This window comes from Vitis riparia, chromosome 13, assembly GCF_004353265.1.
Source record: "Vitis riparia cultivar Riparia Gloire de Montpellier isolate 1030 chromosome 13, EGFV_Vit.rip_1.0, whole genome shotgun sequence".
NCBI lineage: Eukaryota > Viridiplantae > Streptophyta > Magnoliopsida > Vitales > Vitaceae > Vitis > Vitis riparia.
The window spans coordinates 16,307,015-16,327,227 of NC_048443.1; the positions used below are offsets into that span (position 1 = coordinate 16,307,015).

General features: G+C 31.2%; 2 protein-coding genes and 2 long non-coding RNA genes across 10 annotated transcripts; all 4 read right to left on the reverse strand.

Moving 5' to 3' along the window:
• Positions 1–418: 418 nt before the first annotated feature.
• Positions 419–2,048, reverse strand: LOC117928159 (disease resistance protein RPV1-like). The gene is made up of 2 exons (XM_034848049.1): positions 2,011–2,048; positions 419–1,909 (listed from the first exon to the last, which is right to left on the reverse strand). Exon 2 carries the CDS (start codon positions 1,835–1,837, stop codon positions 482–484), a length of 1,356 nt encoding a protein of 451 aa, XP_034703940.1. The 5' UTR covers positions 1,838–1,909; positions 2,011–2,048; the 3' UTR covers positions 419–481.
• Positions 2,049–2,051: 3 nt separating this feature from the next.
• Positions 2,052–6,500, reverse strand: LOC117928356 (disease resistance protein RUN1-like; the record flags this gene model as incomplete). Its single annotated transcript, XM_034848250.1, has 3 exons — positions 5,782–6,500; positions 2,462–3,548; positions 2,052–2,327 (listed from the first exon to the last, which is right to left on the reverse strand). Coding segments are annotated over exons 1-3 (1,884 nt in total), but the record flags the coding sequence as incomplete, so codon positions are not given.
• Positions 6,501–10,869: 4,369 nt separating this feature from the next.
• On the reverse strand, positions 10,870–16,287 carry LOC117928162. Of its 7 annotated transcripts, none has more exons than XR_004653544.1 (6): positions 16,240–16,287; positions 15,584–15,874; positions 15,199–15,237; positions 13,345–13,555; positions 13,187–13,242; positions 10,874–11,107 (listed from the first exon to the last, which is right to left on the reverse strand). It is a non-coding gene; the product is annotated as an uncharacterized LOC117928162 (long non-coding RNA). The 7 variants fall into 7 exon arrangements; XR_004653541.1 differs by lacking the exon at positions 10,874–11,107 and adding an exon at positions 12,457–12,985; XR_004653539.1 differs by lacking the exon at positions 10,874–11,107 and adding exons at positions 12,457–12,572; positions 12,717–12,985 and having other exon boundaries at positions 13,187–13,555.
• Positions 16,288–19,806: 3,519 nt separating this feature from the next.
• LOC117928165 lies at positions 19,807–20,078 on the reverse strand. Its single transcript, XR_004653547.1, has 2 exons — positions 19,991–20,078; positions 19,807–19,845 (listed from the first exon to the last, which is right to left on the reverse strand). It is a non-coding gene; the product is annotated as an uncharacterized LOC117928165 (long non-coding RNA).
• Positions 20,079–20,213: the final 135 nt, after the last annotated feature.

Here is a 20,213-nt window from a genome sequence, read left to right on the forward strand (position 1 = left end):
GATTTCGCCCCAATAATCATCAAATGAAGCTTGAAGGTGCATATAATGATTGGAGTGGAACTCGTCCCTAAAAGAAATCTTAGGATAGTACACTAGCAACACTTCATCTGATTCACTACCATTAATCTCGTGGCAGTCACTACAGAGAATTTCTACTTCATCGTAAGCATACTCTCCTTCATCAAATTTCAAATATAAATCAATTTTTTCTGATTGATGATGAAGATAGAAAAATCCAAATCCTAGGAAGTGGTCATCTTCATACCAATTCATAGGAAGCTCTATTCTTATTTGGCTTCCCATTTCCTGATGCAGTACCCACCCCGGAATTCCATTACCTCCTAGATTAATACTTCTCCATTTCAAAGGAGGCTGCACAGTTAAAAGTAACATTTCCAGAGGTGGGTCAGCTTAACAAACAAAGTAAATTAGAACTATTAATTGCAGAGAAAATAGGAAATTAAAATAAATATCGATTAATTCACAAGTACTTGTAATTAAAAGAGAAAAAAAAAAGTTTAAACAAAAATTGTACCTCAATTTTCTTGAAGCATTTGAGGAGAGAAGACCAAAGAAGAGTTGATGGATTTGATAAAGTTCCAAAGATTGGGCAATCATGTGCATATATTTGTCTTAGACTTGATGGAAGCTCTAGAATTTCTTCAAGCATCTTGCAGTGACTGATTTTAAGGCATCTTAGATTACAAAGTTGAGTAATAGCAGTAGGTATGTGACGCATATTGTTTTTACTTAGATCTAATTCTTCCAGCGAGGATAGGCACCATAAATCACTTGGGGCTACTCCATCCATCATATTCTGAGTTTCTAATAAACCAAGATTTATTAAATTTTCCATGTCCTCTGTGACTAGGTTTGGACAGCCACTGAGATAGAGTTTTCTAAGCAATTTCAACCAACCAATGCTGCCTGGAAGACTCTTCAAGTTTTTGCAGTGGCTCAAACGCAAATAAATAAGATGATTTAAATATCCAATTGATGACGGAAGCTCTTTTATACACGTTCCACTTAAATCAAGCCACTTTAAGCATTCCATATTCTCCATGATTTCCGGAAAAGTCTCCAAGTTTGAACAACCAGAGAGATTAAGTTGTTCAAGGTATTTCAACCGACAAATGCTGCTCGGAAGACTCCTCAAGTTTTCACACTTCACTAAATGCAAATCAACGAGATGTTTTAGAAACTCAATTGATGATGGAAGCTCTTTTATACATGTTCCACTTAAATCAAGCCACTTTAAGCATTCCATATCCTCCATGATTTTCGGAAAAGTCTCCAAGTTTGAACAACCAGAGAGATTAAGTTCTCCAAGGTATTTCAACCTACAAATGCTGCTCGGAAGACTCCTCAAGTTTTCACACTTCTCTAACTGCAAATCAACGAGATATTTTAGAAACTCAATTGATGATGGAAGCTCTTTTATACACGTTCCACTTAAATCAAGCCACTTTAAGCATTCCATATCCTCCATGATTTCCGGAAAAGTCTCCAAGTTTGAACAATCAGAGAGATTAAGTTCTTCAAGGTATTTCAACCTACAAATGTTGCTCGGAAGACTCCTCAAGTTTTTGCATTCACGAATAGATAGCAACTGAAGTGAGGTGAGATGACAGATTGAGGAGGGTAATTCTTCAATAGCAGTACCATCTATATAAAGACTTTTAAGAGAGACCAAGTTTTGAATTGTACTTGGCAAGCTTCTAATCTTTTGGCACCCTCTCAAATTCAACAAAGTAAGCTTCTTCAAGAAACCAATAGATGAGTCAACATTATCCAAACTTCTACAACCTTCAACATCTAGTTGCTCCAGATTTGCCATATTTGAGAAGTGTGGGATTTCATTCAGCTGCTGAGAATTTGATAAATTCAAGATCTTCAACTCTTCAAGATACTACAACAAAAGAAATTAATTATTTTATTTTAGCAAATAAATTCTCATGAACTTCAAAATTAATCTAAGGGAAGACATAATATAACTAAGTTTAATACTACCTTTTTCCCTTGCCAAAGGTGTTCTATATTGCTATGCTGCAAGTGAGTTCAATGAGGTTCTCTCCATCAAAATTTGAAGGCAAGGATTTCAAAGAGTATCCTTCCCAATGAAGATATCTTAAATAATATGAAGGAAATTGAAAGTCTTCAGGAAGGAGGAGCTTTTGACACCATTTTCCCATATAATCAAGAAAACCCCAACTCCAGTAAATTTTTAATAATCTAAGTCTCTCCATCCTTTTGAAAGCTTCAGTAGTAAATGAGATCTCTCTTGATGTACACATGTCTAGAAATATCGCTTCAACTGCTTTCGTTCCCTAAAATTAAAAGTACATGAAGATAAATAAAGCATGAAACATATAAAACCTTTGAAAAACTTTAAAGATATATAATTCCTTAAACAAAAATAATGACACTATATATAAAGAAAGTTAATGCATTTGATCCATACCATTTCTTTTTTCAATACAAGGGAAATATCCTTGGGGTCCCACAATCTGCTCCATTCCCCAGGCTCTTTAGGATGTTCATGTCGAACAATTTCTCTACCCATTTCTTCTACCAAATCATGCATCCTTATGGTATTACCAAAAAGAGTTATGAGGCACTTGTCACTAAGAACTCTTATTACAATCCTTCCATGCTCTACTAGTCTTGTTACATCATTTTCATTCCATCCCTTGAAGAAGCACGCAATGTCAAGGAATGTTTCTTGCTCTTTCTTGTCCAATCCATCAAAGCTTATCTTAAGTACATTTTGGACTTCTATGTTGGGATTTTCCTTTAGTTTTTGTAATGCACTTTCCCAATCAGACCCACTTTTATTAAAAAGAAAAGAACCCAAAACTTCAAGAGCTAATGGCAGGCCTTTCACATAATTTACTACATGATTTGAGAGGTCTACATAGTCACTTTTAGGAATGTTTTGTTTAAAAGCATGTTGACAGAAAAGTTGAATAGACTCCTTGTAATTTAGTGCCTCAACTTCATATGATGCATCGACTTCATGCACATTTAAACACTGTTGATCTCTAGAGGTTATGATGATTCTACTTCCAGGACCAAACCAACCATGTTCTCCAGCTAAGAATTTTAATTGCTTCAAATTGTCTACATCATCAAGAATAAGAAGAACCTTTTTAGAGTGAAACCTGTTTCTTATCACATTAATCCCTTCATGAACACTACTTATTTTTTTATTTTTTCCCTTCACAACACCATTAAGAAGTTCTTTCTGTAATTGAAGTAGACTTGAGAAGTCCTTGGATCTTTCTCTAACATTTTCAAGAAAAATTCTACTCTCAAATTGATGTGAGATATTATTATATACAGCTTTGGCAATTGTGGTCTTACCAATTCCACCAAGCCCATAAATCCCAATCATGCGAACCTCATTTGACTCAAGTTTTATCAATGATTTCAATTTTTCCAAATGAACATTCATTCGAACTATGTTCTTGCTAACATGTAGTAAGAGCTTGGAGTTCAATTCTTTGAGGATGACATCAATAATTTTCTTGATAAGTCTTGTCTCATATCTGTCAATTACAAAGTATATATGCTAAGTTAAAATAAGTTGTAAAAAATAAAAAAAAAATGTGAAGTAAATTCGCAATACTTAGATTCTCCACTATGATTGAACTAGTGGCTAATCAAATGTGAACCCCTACCCCCCACAAAAAAAAAGGAAAAAAAATCACCCAATTTACTATTTAAGTACTTTTTTAGTTAGTGAAGCATAATGCTAATTGAAAAAAAAAAAAAAAGGCCAAAAGGGGAAACAAAACTTTCCCTACTTGAGGAGGAGGAAGGGGTGTAATTTTCTTTCTATACTATTTTCTATGTTATTCAAATATAAGGAAATCATTTTTTTTTTCTCTTAGCCATAGTAAAAAGTTAGGCTTCTCGGGTTTTTATGAAAATTTGTTAATAATTTCATTCATTATGACAGATTTTTTTTTTTTAAAAAAAAAGGAAAAAAAAAATTAGTATGATATCTAACAAATGGGTAGCTAGAAAACCAATATATTAATTCCATGCTAATACAATAGGAATATGAAAGTATTATGCTTATCAGAAGAAGGAGATCAACAGGAGAAACTAATTGTGACTTTCGTTTGGAGTAATAGATAATTTTAAGATCATAAAATAAAATTAAGATCACAAAGAAGAGGGGAAAAAAAGCATTATCAATGTGAGGAAATGCTGAGTTGAATAGAATTTTCAATTAAAGTGAGCATGAATTTCGTGGGCTTAACATGCATGGAATAACACTTCAAATTTTTTGTGGAAGTTGTTACGATGGTTCTAATGATTTTTGTTTTTCAACTATTTGTCTCCATATATATAAGAGAAGAAAGAGAGTAGAAATTCAAAAGTAAATATTCCTTGGAGAAAAAATGGAATAAGGTATAATGAGATGAAATATTTGAAAAAATTATGATTAATTTTTCACCTTTTTAGTTGGAAAAGATTAAAATATATTTCGTTTTATAGAAAAAGATTAATTACTATTATTTTTTATAAAGACTAAAATAACTTTATTTGAACTTTCATAATTTTCAAAGAAATAATTAATGTAATATAATGTATGTCATTTCAATTTCAAAAATTATAAAAAAGAAAAAATAATCTAATATTTTCTCATTTCATTTGTAATAAAAAAAGATATAATAAAATTATTTTAATTTATATATATATTTTTAAATTATTTATATGTTCTTTATAAAGTTAATAAAGTTATAAAAGACTGAAATTTTATTTTTTTTCATCGGTAATTTTTCTATTTTTTTATTATTAAAGTTGGTTTGGGCATATTAATACTTTAGTATTTTTTCAATTCTACTTTATTTGTATATTTTATTATTAACAAAATAAAATTTTTAGCATAACTATTTTTTAATTTACTTTTATTCTTATTCAACTATTTTATAATTATAATAAGTGTCAATCTAATATTAGATACTTAATCCTTAAGTGATCTATTCCCAATAAAAATTAAATCCTATTAGCTTTCAAAGAAAATTAAAAAAGAAAAACAATTCATCCATGTCATCACCAAAAACAACGTTATCAAAATTATCAAAATAAAAAACAACATTATCATCAAATAAAGTTAAGATTCATTGGAAACCAAATAAAAAATAGTAGTTTTAATATCTAATTATCAATTAAATTCAAAAAATAAAATATATTTTAATCTTTTTAGATTGAAAAAATAAAATAAAAAAGCTATATTTACCTAGCCCCAATATTTTCATTTTCTAATACTATATTTTGTTACAAGAAAGTATCATGATTTCTTGTATTTGATTTACTAAAAAAAATTCCAAAAAAAACTAACATAATTAAAATTAGTTAAAAACATATACAATTTCATATTATTTAATATTAATTTAAATAGAAAAAACAATTGAGATGAGTTTCTGGAAGCATATCAAATTTATTTGTTGTCTTGAAATCAATTTTTATTTTCTTCAATTTTTTATTTTTTATTTTTCCCTTGATTTTCCCTTACATTTTTAAAGAATCAAATAAATGTTTAAAAAAAAAAATTCAATGTAATTTTTTTGAAAAGTAGTTTGGATAAAAAAAAAAAATCAGAATTTCTTTTTTTTTTTTTTGGGTAAAGTTGGATGTACTATATGTGAAAGTTATAATTCATAAGGTTTAATTAAATTTTATAACAACTTGGCCTAAGTTTTATAAGTAGATAAAGGTCAACCCAGAGAAAATGTTGCAATGAAAAAGATGAGAGGAAATTATAGTTACTGATATTTTTGTAGATCATATCCAGCAAGATTGCCAACTTCTGCCAAGGCACTTCTCCACTTTTGAATCTTCTCCCTTTTCTCCTCATCTGCTTCCTTTTCGTGATCAACAAATGCCTTTTCATAACTCCCTCTTTGCTTCCGCACATGGGATGGATCCACATGATAGAAAATTGGTAGAATCCGTCGCCCCTCGGTTGCCCCACACTCACTGATCTTCACGAGTTCATCTAGACACCACCTAGAGGCACCATAGTTTTCCGAAAAAATGATAACAAAAATCTTTGATTCTTCAATAGCTTCCAGCAGCTCAGATGCAATTAGTCCTCCTCTCGCCAGATCTTCATCATCTCTAAAGGTGCGAATTCCACTGGAAATCAAAGCCTCATAAAGATGATCTGTGAAACCATAGCGGGTGTCTTCTCCTCTGAAACTCAAGAAGACTTCATAAGTGAATTGATGGGTTGATTTCGAAGAAGAAGAAGGAGAATCAGAGATGATCTGGGTGTTTGTGGAAGCCATGGTTGTTTTCTTCTCCTCTTTCTGTGTCACAAGTAGAAGAGATTTCGAAGCTTGATATCTCTTCAGGCTAGGAGACAGGGGTAGCTTAGCATTTCAGCTATTTCTTGAGAAAAGTTCGGGGAGGTGAATAGGGAAGAAGTTAGGATGAAATTTCAGAGAAGAAAGGGTAGTATTGAGAGTCAACAGATAAAAGGCCTGGTCTTGTAGGTGGGAATTTCATGTGAGACCTTTGACATGGGGAAACTTCATCGATATCTATCTTCTCATAACTCTCATCTCCCACGGTCCCACCATTTATGATTATTTGGTTACTTTTTTTATTTATTTATCTATTTTAGGCTATTTCCTGTAGGAAAATGCTTTAAAAAAGAGAAAAAAAAAAATCTTACCAATCAAATATAATCAAAATTAATAAAAAAAAATTAAGAATTTTAAATTATTTAATCTTTATATTTAAAAAGAAAAATACTAAGTGAAATGAGTTTGAATGAGGGTGAAAAAATAATTTATTATCTACAAATTAATTCTTTTATTTTTCTTTTTTTTCCCTTTTTTTCTATTTTCTTTCCAACAGTATATATATTTTCTTTCAAATAGTTTGCATTTTTCAGATAAAGGTAAGAGATTAATATTTAATCTCATTTGTTTAGTTAATGACAATTTGTTAAACCCGAGTGATTAAAGTTTAATAAGGATATCATTCTATATTTCATAATATATGCATCAACTGCATAATTAATGACAATTTTAATTATTTGGTTTTTCTCCCAAACTATGTTTGGTACCAAACAAAATACCATGAGAGGATAATAATACCTTTTAAAAATGATTTTCTTATTCATTTTCTCACTTTTCTCACTTTTCTCTCCTATCTTTCTTCCTTACATTGCTTTTCTTTATCACTTCTTCACTTTTCTTTTGTTTGCTTCTCACTTTTATCTTTTCTTTTTCTTCCGTTTTCTTGGGCTCATTCAATGGCCATCCTTGGATCTTTTTTCAAGAAGTGGAATGTGTTTCTTTTCTTATTTTTTTGTGCGTCGATGAGGAAAAGAAGTGTCGACTTTCTCGGTAGTTTCGTAGAAGGGAGGCCAACACTTTTAAGACAAGAAACTTAAAACCCCCATTGTATTTTAGTAATCATGGTGATGGTGGTGGTATAGTGGGCTTGAGAGGAATCATTGCTTTTGGTGGGGTTCTTTATCTTTAATTATTTTTCATTTATTGGAGGATAGTGGGATTGAAATTTTTCCTTATTTTGGATAATGGTGGGATTGATTTGGTAGGAGTGAAGAGTCAACAATTCTCTTATAACTCTCTTTTTTTTTCACATTTCTTTTTTAGATTTTACTTGGTATTAGTGAATTACACGTGTAGACCCGCATTTTGGCTCGATGTGTTCTCACTCAATAATAAAATTCATTTTTATTTTTATTTAATTTTTAAAGGGAAAAACAAAATAAGAAAGATAAACCTTAAGTGTGACTCCTAAGTGTGACTCCTAAAGGAACAAAATAGGTTTGTGAAAAATCAAATTTGGGTTTGGAGGTTAGGTTACTTATTGGGAAGGTACGATAATGATCGTAACACCTCTCTAAGCCCCTAAAACAGGTATCTACTAAATAAAATGAAGCAAGTATGACAATTGATTGATCAAGTATGGATACAAAAAAAAAAAAAATCAATCTAAAAATAATCAAATGAACAAGAAAGGTAGAGGCTGTACTTGAGTGATGAGTTGATTATTTCATAGAAAACGAAGATTAGTGAACGAACACAAAATAATCGCATACATATCATAAAGTGATGCAAGTCAATACAACATATCAATCAATCAATCAATTATGGGAAAATTACACATGTTGGACCCCACCAAAACCTGATTTGTCTTGCATGAATTGGGCTCACAAATTTCATTTTTTCGGAATTATGAAAAATTCATTCTTACTTATTCAAAATCAAGGGAAACAAAAGATTATTTAAAAAAACCGAAGTGGAATTAAAACTGTTCAAGAGAAAGCTGAATTTTTAAAATTTATTTGAAAATTAGAGTCTTGGGAATTAAACTTAAGAATTTGGATTTTTGGAAATTAAATTTGAAAGAAACTGAAATTTTTTTTTAAAAAAAATTATTTGAAAATTAGAGTTTTGAAAATTAAATTAAGGAATTAGAATTTTGGAAATTAAATTTGAGAGAAATTAGAATTTTGAAAATTATTTGAGAATTGGAACTATGAAAATTAAATTATAAAAATTGGAATTTTGGAAATTCTTTGAAAATGGAATTTTTAAAAATAAAATAATAATGATAATAATAATAATAATAATAATAATAATAATAATAATAATAATAATAATAATAATAATAATAATAATAATAATAAAAACAAATGTGAAAATTGGAATTATAAAAATTGAAAATTAAATTCGAAAATCAGAATTTTGAAAAATTATTTAAAGATGGAATAAAATAATAATAATAACGAAAATAATAATGATTAAATAAACAAATGTGAAAGTTGTACTTTTGAAAATTGAAAATTAAATTCAGAAATTGGAATTTTGAAGAGTTATTTAAAGATGAAATTTTAAAAAATAAATAAATAAACGAAATAATAATAATAACAAAAATAATAATGATTAAATAAACAAATGTAAAAGTTGTAATTTTGAAAATTGAAAATTAAATTCAGAAATTGGAATTTTGAAGAGTTATTTAAAGATGAAATTTTAAAAAATAAATAAATAAACGAAATAATAATAATAACAAAAATAATAATGATTAAATAAACAAATGTGAAAGTTGTAATTTTGAAAATTGAAAATTAAATTCAGAAATTGGAATTTTGAAAAGTTATTTAAAGATGAAATTTTAAAAATAAATAAATAAACGAAATAATAATAATAACAAAAATAATAATGATTAAATAAATAAATGTGAAAATTAGAATTTTGAAAATTGGAAATCGAAATCTTGAAGAATTATTTAAAGATGGAATTTTTAAAAATAAATAAACAAATAAAATAATAATAATAATAATAATAATAATAATAATAACGAAAATAATAATAATTAAATAAATAAATGTGAAAATTGGAATTTTGGAAATTAAATTTGAAAATCAGAATTTTGAAGAATTATTTAAAGATGGAATTTTTAAAAATAAAATTTGAAAATAATTAAATTTTGGGAAGTCAACGTTTTGAAAACTGAATTTTTAAAAATGGGAGTTATTGAAAAATTAAATTAAAATTGGAGCTTTGAGAAATCAAATTAAAACTGGAGTTTACAATTAAAATTTTGAAAATGAAGTCTTTGGCCTTAAAAGTTGGAGAGAACTAAGAAAATAATAAAAAGAAGAAATGCCCTTAGCACGGAATGTGTACAACATGTCCTTTAAGGAATAAACAAATTAAAAAAAAAAAAAAAAGGCACCACAAAGTTTATTTTTAAAGGACAATATAATGTGCAGTTTGATTATACATACAAAACAAATACATATCTATTTTCCCATGCGCCAAACAAAAGCGGTGCATCATTGTCCACAAGGATGCATATTAGAAGAGCCAAAGGGGAAAAAAATAGGACCCTACACTCCTTATAGAAAGTGTCAGTAAAATTTAAGAAAGAGAGGAGCCTGTCAATCATTATAAACTTCCAGACCATGAAAATAGGGAGTTCACACAACATTTTTAAGTTCCAACTCTCAAGGCTCCACATGTGAAACAAAATGTTTAATTAAGTACCATGAGATATCCAAAAAGGTTAAAATCATAAATAAGGGCTCAAGCCCCCTCAACTCAAAATAAAAGTATCCAAACCCATTTTGCTTTATCCAAAATCATATATCTACTAAGTAAGAAATAATAGGAAACCATGTTCTTTCTCAACCTTGCTCTCTGTTCTGTTTGGTCTTTTTCATTGTAGTGCATTTCTGAAACCTTTTAATACTGAGGCGCAGGCACCTCCTTAACATGTAACTTACCTACAACCTAACTAATCACAACCATGTCTTTGACAAACAACAAATACCAAACACCAAAAAGCCTTGAAATCACTTTTAATATAAGCACAGTTATCTGATAGCTCCATCACCTCCTGGAGCACATCCACACCAACGTGTTTAAATAACCTATAATATACCTTTTGTAAGTCAATAAAGACCATTGCTTCCTTGAAGATGCACTAAACTGAAAATTTGAAATAGCACATACATGCCAGCAGTTTCTAGAGAGAAGAAAGCCAAACTATTTCAATGGTTAAGATATGCTATTTTGGAGGAGCAACAAAGTGAATTCGAAAATCCAGTCTTCCTATTTTTTCTTGACTACCTCACATTGTTGCTTGAGAAAATCAAGAGGAAGCAATTGGTAGTATGAATTCGACAATAGACATGGCAAAAAAAAATAGTGGGTAATACATTTCATTCAACCAGCCAGAGAGAGAACCATCATGGTTACGTAAGGATGAATGTTTCACAGAAAATAGCTCAAGGAAACAGTTAGGATACTTATGGATAATTGTTAAATACCGTATCAAGAGAATCAGCTCCAAGCGCTGCAAATTTTGATTCACCAGTAATTGCAGAGTCCTTTGGTAATGCAAGCTGTTTCTTGACAATGGCACTTTCTCCACTGTCTCTGGTTTCGCAGCACAAGAAACCCTTAAGCGCAGTGGCAGACGCTGTGATGTAAGCCTTCCCCTTCGATTAGAAAACGAAAGTGATTTTAGACTGGAGATACTGGTTGTTGCCTGAGTGATTCCCCTCAAGCAAAAGTGGCTTGGCTTCCAGCAAGCTCTCCTCTACCTTTTCAATTATGAATATGAGTTGACGAGTTAATCCTTGGGAGTTGGATAAGAAATTTCCTCTACCTTTTCAAGAAATGTAGATCTTAATAGGAAATGTGCATGAACCCAAACTACTACCCAAAAGTTTACAACACCGATAACCTTTCACATTGAAATGTTGGATTCAAGTAAACCTTCCTTCCTAAGTTACTGCAATATGAGATATTTTAGTTTCCTCTCAAAGTTTTAATCCCTTGGTATTCAATAACATAATACCTTTCACAAAAGTAATTTTCTTTGTCATAAATAATTAAAGTGGTGAAAAAGTCCAATGCCATTTCAAATATAAGATTACTTTAAAAATTATATTTTAGTAGTATATTACAAGAACATCTAAGAAGTCACAAATTCTACCAAATTGAGAAATCAAAGAACTTTTCTAAAAATTAGATTTTAGCAAAGTGAAGCTTACAAGTAGAATTTAAGGATCCCCATCTTCATATGCTTCTTTGCTAAATATTTTATTGCTCCCCAGACAATGATATCCTTTTCCCATATAACCATGGGATCCAGCTGTGTCTGCTTGCAGAAATCAAAGAACTTTTCTAACAATACCCATTCATCTAATTATTCATAAGCAATACAAATCCAATTCTAAGTGCTAAAACCTCATGTCAGGGTTTTAAGAATTAACATTCGATTAGTAGCCCAAATAAAGTTTATCAATAGAACAATTGTAGGGTTGCAATGATTGATATGTGTGTCACACTAATGCATGTGTATGTATAATAAACATCATCAAGTTCCTAAGATGCTTAAGCAAAGGGTGCTAATTCATATATCCTCAAATTTCCCAATTTCCCACATAGCCAATTTGTATGAAATTGGATTATCTTCTGCTCCATAAGAACTTCACTGTTTATGGATCTGTCTTAAAGCAACCTGAATGTCATTTATGAATTTTTATGTGATAGAACAGATAAAATCCTTCTCAACCATGTCCCTCACAAGAAAGCCTCTAAGCAAAGAGTCTGAAGCCATGGTCACAAAGTTGCTGATGGGGAAGCCAACTCCTGTCATCCTGTCATCCATCTCTCTAGATGGGTGGGATTGGACAACAGAGGAGTTCAAGGGTTTTTATGTTGGCCACACAAGGCAGAATCAGTTTCTATCTGTTTTTGGCACAATTTACTTGTTATCATGTCTATTCCTCTATTACACTTCATGTGCATATAATTGTAACTAAATTCTTTTGATTTTATAAAGATTTATATGTTTTGTGCCATAGTTCCCTGATGATTGGGTGCCTAACATTGTGCTTCCCTCTATTATAGTTTGGTAAAATTTCCCTTCTTTTCCTGCACTAGATGCATCTCACTGGAATGTTTAGAGACATAAAACACATCACTAAATCACTGTGAACATGGTTTTTCTACCCATCAATTGGGCTGAAGGAGCTAAGCGAGACTTCATCCTCCAAATTCCTGCAATTGGACAAGACAATGATGTCGTATCAGTAGCCAGAATACAATTAATCACATCAAGATTACTAAAAGTGATGATTGTTTACTTGGCTTTGGCAAGATTAGAAGAAGTAAAATGGGTTTCATTCAACAAACAAGACCTACAAATGAAATCGATGATCTCTTCCAACAATCCAAATAACCCAGATTCAATTCGAACACATGCCAAGAGTAACCTAAGCCCTCACAAGTAGGGAAAGCCCAAGATTCAACCAACATGGAAACCATGCATTGTTCCCCTTCCCCTTTTCCTCATCTCTTTCATTCATCAGTTCCCCCACAAATTGAAAAACCTCAAAGACTCAGTTTCTGATTTCATCATAAAGTTTGCAATTTTTTTGCTTGAAGAAGCACTTCCCAAACACTTCAAAAACCTGAAACATAGGATTCCTGTTTTAGTAAAAGAATCTACGAAATTTTGTCTCCGAGAAAAAGAATCCCCTTCTCCCTTTTTCTCTTTTCCCTCGCCTGAAAAACCTCAAACGTTCAACTTCATTTTCCATCATATTTGTTGTTACCTTACATAAGAAACGAAAAGGGAGCTAAAAAATGAAGCTTGAATCTCAAAAGATTACCTGACGCAGAAACCGTCTTCCGGATTCACAGTCTCCTTATCCATTGGGATCTTCCACTGAGAAATCAAACAAGCAATACTAAAACTGAGATTGAATGAAAACGTGAAGTAGAAACTGGGAGTTTCTAGGGGTTGAACACAGCAGTATGACACGCAAACCCAGTTTCAAGACAAGTGCTTAAGCCCTCTGCTGTTGAGCTCTTGGCAGTCACTGTCTGGATAAGAGAGATTTCGATTTCCCATTGGACGATTTTGCCTCCCAGCGGAGCTCGCTGCAACGCGCTTTTCGGCGCCTGCTATTCGACTCCTACTTATGTCATCTTCCTCTGAGTTGGCTCCTACGAGTTCCATGTCATATTCCTCGAATATGCTATTAACTCGAAATTACAAATACATCGAATGTTATCCAATGTTTTCAGAACCGGACCGGTGATCGAACCAGAAAAGTTACCGGTTCACGGTTCACTGGTCGGACCGGCGGTCGAACCGTTATCGAACCGCTGTCAAACCGGTGACGTCATAAATATATAATTTATATATTATTAAAATTAAAAATAATTATAAAAATTTTAAAATATATATGAATAAATTAAAAATCAATAATATTATCAAATTAAATCATATTAATATTTTTAATTTTATTAAATGGAATATGTAAAATATTTAAATGTGAATATATTAAAAATGAAAATTTAAACTAATTTTATCATTTTTAAAAATATTATTTTATTTTTATTTAATATTATAAAAAAAATTAAAATCCAATATATATTATTTTGTTTGCATATAATATAACAAAAGTTGTGTAGCTGAGTGGTGTCTTGGGATGCCTATAGACCTTGGGGTCCAAGGTTCAAATCCTCCGGGTGGGGGACTTGCTTTTTTTTTTTTTCATTGAATTAGGTTGGTTAGCAATCCCACATCGGATTCCAAGTGAAATGAGGAGGCAAAGGATGCCTATAAAAGCTATCCACATTGAGGGGGGCAATGTATTACCTCATCTGTTGGGCTCAAGACTAAGCCCATAATATGATAGAGTGGGGTGTGGGCTTTGTCATTATGAGACAAGGCCCAGCATGGGCTTTTGCCCAAGCCTTTAAAATGGTGATTAACTGGAACTGTTCGGTTCGATTGGAACCGTCCGGTTCCACCGGGTCACCGGTCCTACCGCCGGTTTAGGCGGTTCGTGACCGGTTTGATTGTTAAACGGTTCAATAGGGCAGACTGGACCGGAATTGTGACCGGTCGACGGTTGAACCGGTCCGACCGGCCGGTCCGGTTTTTAAAACATTGATGTTATCTAATATATCGGTTTTTTCAAATATATTAATAATTTGAAACTCCAAATACATCAAGATGCATTGAAAAAATCCATAGATGAAATAAAATTAATCAAAACTTGAAAAATTATTAGGTTCAAGTTGTTTTATTAAACAAATTAATGATCTTAAAAATCCTAAAAGAATATTAATATAAAAATAAAAATTTTATTTCATTACAAACATATTATATTTAAATATTTAGAAATCAAAAGGCATTATATTTATATTTTTAAAATATATATTTTTAAATATTGACAATGATTTGCTAAAATAAGATTTTATTACAATTTATTTTTTGGACGTAATAATAAATTTATATTTATAATAAATTAATCTTTATTTCATTGGACTCTAATTCATAATTAGATCAGGAGTTGTGACTAACTTAAAAAAACCTAAATAAATAGAAAATTCTAATTCTTATCAAATTCTTAAAAAATTTCTGATTAATTTTATCCAAAAAATTATATTATGTTATTTGAGTAATATTATGTTATTTGAAAAATCGGTTTTTACGAATATACTATTAACTCGAAATTACGAATACATCGAATGTTATCTAAGATATCGGTTTTTTCAAATATATTAATAATTTGAAATTACGAATACATCCAAATGCATTGAAATATAATGTACAAAAGTTAAAACCATAAGGCGCAAGTCACTGGAATCATATAATTAGATTACATACTTGAATATTCATTTTTTGGCTCTTTCCCTGCATCATTACCTGCAGCCAAAAAATAAGAAGAAAGGAAATTTCAATTGGACGATTAGGCACCTTATTAGAAATATATGTAGTCTTTTTGGAATCCCAAAGGAAAAATGAAAGCATGGGCTCAGATGGAGCCTAATCCTGAACCATCATGTCCTTCTTTACATCTCCATTTACATGCATTATTAGTTCCTCTAAGAGTTGAATTGATTAGTCAATCTTAAAACTCTGTTTGGGTATTCAAAACAAAAGGAAAATTGAACTTAAGAAATGCAAAATCTTAGGTTAAATAGTGTTTTTATATAACTCACGAAACTATTCTCCTTTCCTCAGCCATATAGAGAAGTCATGATTAACATACCATTGGATATATATTTCTTGAACCACCATGGGGATGATTATGCCTGAATATGAGTCACCACTGATGTAAAGTGGATTTTTCTGAAACTTGGGGTGATTAATAAGCCACTGTGTCACAACAAAAAAAATTGGAGGTATGAACTGTTCAATAACCATTTAACAGGGTTGGGCCTCCTGTAATTGATGCAGAGGATCTTGGATGCTCCATTGATACCAAAGCCAGTTCATTTCTGGTTGAATCCATGCCAAATTTTGTGGGCCAATATCCATCAAGTTGCACCTCCAAAAAAATCTGCACAAGCAGGATGCATATATAGGTTGACTACAGACAAATCAAAACAAAGAACTAAACAAAAAATTTGATTGTCTTTTTGAAACTTAAAGGAGAACTACCCAGCAGAAGAACAAAGTATACGAACTTACGTTGCTGCCACAATGTATTTATCTACATAAAAATCAAAGAAAAAAAATTAATATGGAAATCCATGGATAAGGAACAAAAACCCAGAAAAATAAAAATAAAAATAATTCAAAATTTACTTTCCTTTTCCTCAGTTTTTCAGCAACCAAACCATGGATATCTTATAAAGCAGTTTTTCATCCGTGAATCCATAACAACATAAAAACTTCACAAACCTTCACTCATGTAAACCATACCTAATGACTGTTTGGAGAAACAATCATTGTGTTTGGTCATTTTCAAGCCTCAGAAATTCAAGAGCCTTGCTACCAGAATCAATTGTAGTCACTGCCATAAAACAAAGAAAAAATAACCATCAATCAGAATCCATTAAAAACAGGACTAACTTTGGAAAGAGAAAAAACAACCCATTAATGAATCTTCCTATTCTTTCCTCTGGTTTTCTTCTCTGTTTGTTAGCTAAGAAAGTATACAATTTCCTATAAACAATAGCTAGCACATGAAACTGGGACTCTGTTCTATTCTACAAGATGCAAAGAAAAGGAGCTACTAAAATCCACACCCCTCAAAGCAAGATCTGACTAGATTTGATCCAAAATCTTCCAAAATTTCCAAGTTGATTTCAATTATAGGGCAAGCAAAATTTTTATTAATCCCTATCAATTTAAAATCTAATTACAAATGTTTTTACAAATAAACTTCATAGACAAAAATAAATAAACATTAAAATCATCCTTAAATTTTGTCTCTATTTTGGTAGTACTATTTTAATAATTATATCTTGTTGAACCTATTTTATAAGAGATGTCATGTAGACAAGTTTTATAACTTGTTAAAATAGATCCAAACTGGCAAATGTTAAAAACTGGAAGAGATTTTAGATCATCATGTAGACTAGTCATACTCATTGCAGAATAGAGCCTTGTAGTGAATAGCTTTTAGAAGCACTAATCTCATCTTTATATATATCTTGAACAACAAAAGCAATTACATAACAACATGACATATTTTCAAATGCTACTGCAGAAGAATCAAAGTGGACTAACTTCACTTCTATCTGGTGTCCAAAATGCAGAACTATGAGAAGTTGAAGATTGAAAGACTTACAAATCAATCTATGACTTGAGACTAACAGAAACTAGGAGTCCTTTGTATATATGTCCAGAAGGGATCTCAAGCTGTTGAAGAAAACTGAAACATGATTAGTGATGAAAGCATCCGTAGTCTGAAAACAATAAGGCTTGGAATATGAAACTGAGATGCATCAACCTTATAATATCTGCCAAACTTTTTTTTTTTCCCCTCTCTTTCAAGGCCAAAGTGCAGCATACATGCTAGCATCCACATTACAATATAAACTTATTTCATATAATTTTATATTCTATGATTGAAAAATGTTGGGAAAATCTCTTGAGAATAGGTTGGATGAGAACAAAAAAATGGAATGGAGAAAACTAAATATCACTAGTGTTTCAGGATGGGAGAAAGCCAATTTTACATTCATGATGGGAGAAATGGACAACAAACAGTCTCTAAAAACAACCATGAGAATTTCAGGAAGTAAGGAAGAGAGCTAAGAAAAATCACCTAGAGAAACATGTGCTAGCTGGTTATTGGAAGAGAGGAACATATACTAATATCACTAGTGTTTTTCTCCAAAATCTCCCCACAATTTTGGCCTGTGTGACCATTAGTAAATGAAACACAATTTTTGAACACCAAAGAAAATTTTAATTACCCTTTTTAGTGTCAATCTACCCACCTATTTGGTTCTGTACCTAAAGATTACCATGTATAATATCCTCCATTCAAACCTGCTTTGCATCAATGGTCTTACCATTAGGAAGAGCCCCCTGTTTTCCCTTTTGGGTGGGAGTGGCTCAAGTTTGACCTATGAAATGGGGGGAATTTGTGAACAGTAGAGTAAACTGATCAGAATTGGGCTTTGAATTACCACTAACCTTTCTTACCGCTGATATCCAATCACTACTCACCATATTAAGCCACTTCATATTGAGGCATGGTGCAAAGCCTGATGTCACTAAGTGATTACAACATTTTTTTTTTCACGCCCAAATGTCCCTATTCTTCTAGAAAAGTATCCTTAACATTTCAGGTGATGTGATTAGGGAGTGGACATTAATAAAAGATCTCACCACTGCAGACACTGTAACATGATAGATATATGCTATTACTAGACATGAAAAATACTCTTTTTGTTCACTGATTTATACTAGAACCTTACACTAACTAAAGCTAGTTGAGGTTGATTATTGGATTAGAGTGAATAAAAGAACATTTTTTTTCTTTTTTGTAAATGATATTAGATATTTTTTTAAATTCTATACTAAAATCTAATTTAATTGTTTTAAATTCTATACAATTTTTTATTCATGGACATAGACTCAAATAAATCACCTTGCATCCAACCCCTAATACTAAAATCTCCCCACAGTTTTGGTCTCAAGGAAGCATACTGCAATAAAAAATCTCTCCATCAAAAATTTCCCCCAACTGGCATGCAACTCAAGCAGCCCAAGGCAATCTGAAACTTCATCAATTACCCAAACAACATACAAATCACCTGTAGTTCTACTAGGGACAAGTGATGATGCATCACCTGTAGTTCTACTAGGGACAAGTGATGATGCATGGCGTCATTTAATTTCCCTCCATAAAAAAATTTCTCATTCTAAAAATCTGATCATTTTACTGGGTACAAATGATATTTGTCTTGTCTTAGAAAGAAGGAATGATGAGAAATCCATCAAAAGAAAACCCAAAGGAAATCAAACCAAAAAAGATATGGGATCCCAACATAATCATAGAATGTGGAGAAATAAAACCAAAAGATGGAGAAAAATACCCTAGCAAAAAGAAAAAAAAACCCTAACAATTGAAACCATATGATGAATTAGAAAAATAAAATAAAATAAAATGACATGTTTTGTAGGAATTCTCAATTATACCAGACACTTAACAGTGATATTCTTGTTGATCCACATGACCAAAAAGGCATAGCAAGTGTCCTTCTAAAGCTCCTTATTGACAATAACAAATGGCCTTAGTAGCGTAAAAATGAGCTAAAGAACACCAGTTTTCGTGGCTAGAACATACACCATAAAAATGTGATGATGTTGATTGATTTGAGTTTACAGGAAATAATAGAAAAGTTAAGAAGTTGGCAATTAAACTTAAAAGTATTTGATATATTGGTTTGTAATAGTGGGTGCGAAATTTACTAGCCATTGAGGGATTTTGTGGCTGATTTGGACTATGAAGCCCATGTAGAGTATCGATGGCCTAGTGAGGATGTTGGATCAATGGTGATGAGGCTCCAGAAGAAAGTGGGGCTGATGATGACATTATCTAGTTTGCAATGTGTGTGGTTCTAGGTACTACTTTTAAAGTTTGTAATGTTAGATCAATGCTTCTCATATATGATACTTTTCATAGTGATGAATCACAAAATTTACCACATCTAATATATTTTAGACTCAGTTATCAGAGTTAAGAACCAAATAATGATATAAAGGTAACTCTCTTGTCTATACTACTTCAATCAACATATGTATAGCATTAGATAATGGCACAATCAAGCTTAACATGGTTTTCACAAAAACGCTATGCAGGTTACTCAAATTGTCTCTCAAGTTGTTTGTTGAGCATCTATCATAGTGTTGACCATCATGAAAAAATTCACCTGTTCAATGTCTTCATATGCTCACCAAATGCATTCCAAAGCTTGCTTTTTTTCCCAGCCTTTCAAGAAGGCTGAGATCATGGAACTGTTTGACTTTTTTTTTTATGCACAAAGCTCCAATTCTACCTTGTGTTTAGCACTGCAAGAACATTCAAACATTGATCAATGGGACATATTGATCCATAGGGAAATACAAATTAACATTAAGTGTGCACCATTGTCATTTTTAATATGAACACATTAAAATTGGAGAAATCAATGAATTTAAACTTGATATAGCTTACTATTTCAATTTTCATTGATTCATGGTAATGATTTTTCAATCATTACAAAGCACAATGCTTGTCAATCTTCAAGAGCTAGTTGTGCAGTTCCCTACAGATACAAAACCCAGTTCAAATTACAAGGAAAGTATAAATTTGTAATGGTTCTATAAAAGAATATACTAAATGGGTTAGGATACCTATCAATCTTCAAAGCACTAAAATTGTAGTTTACCAAAATCTA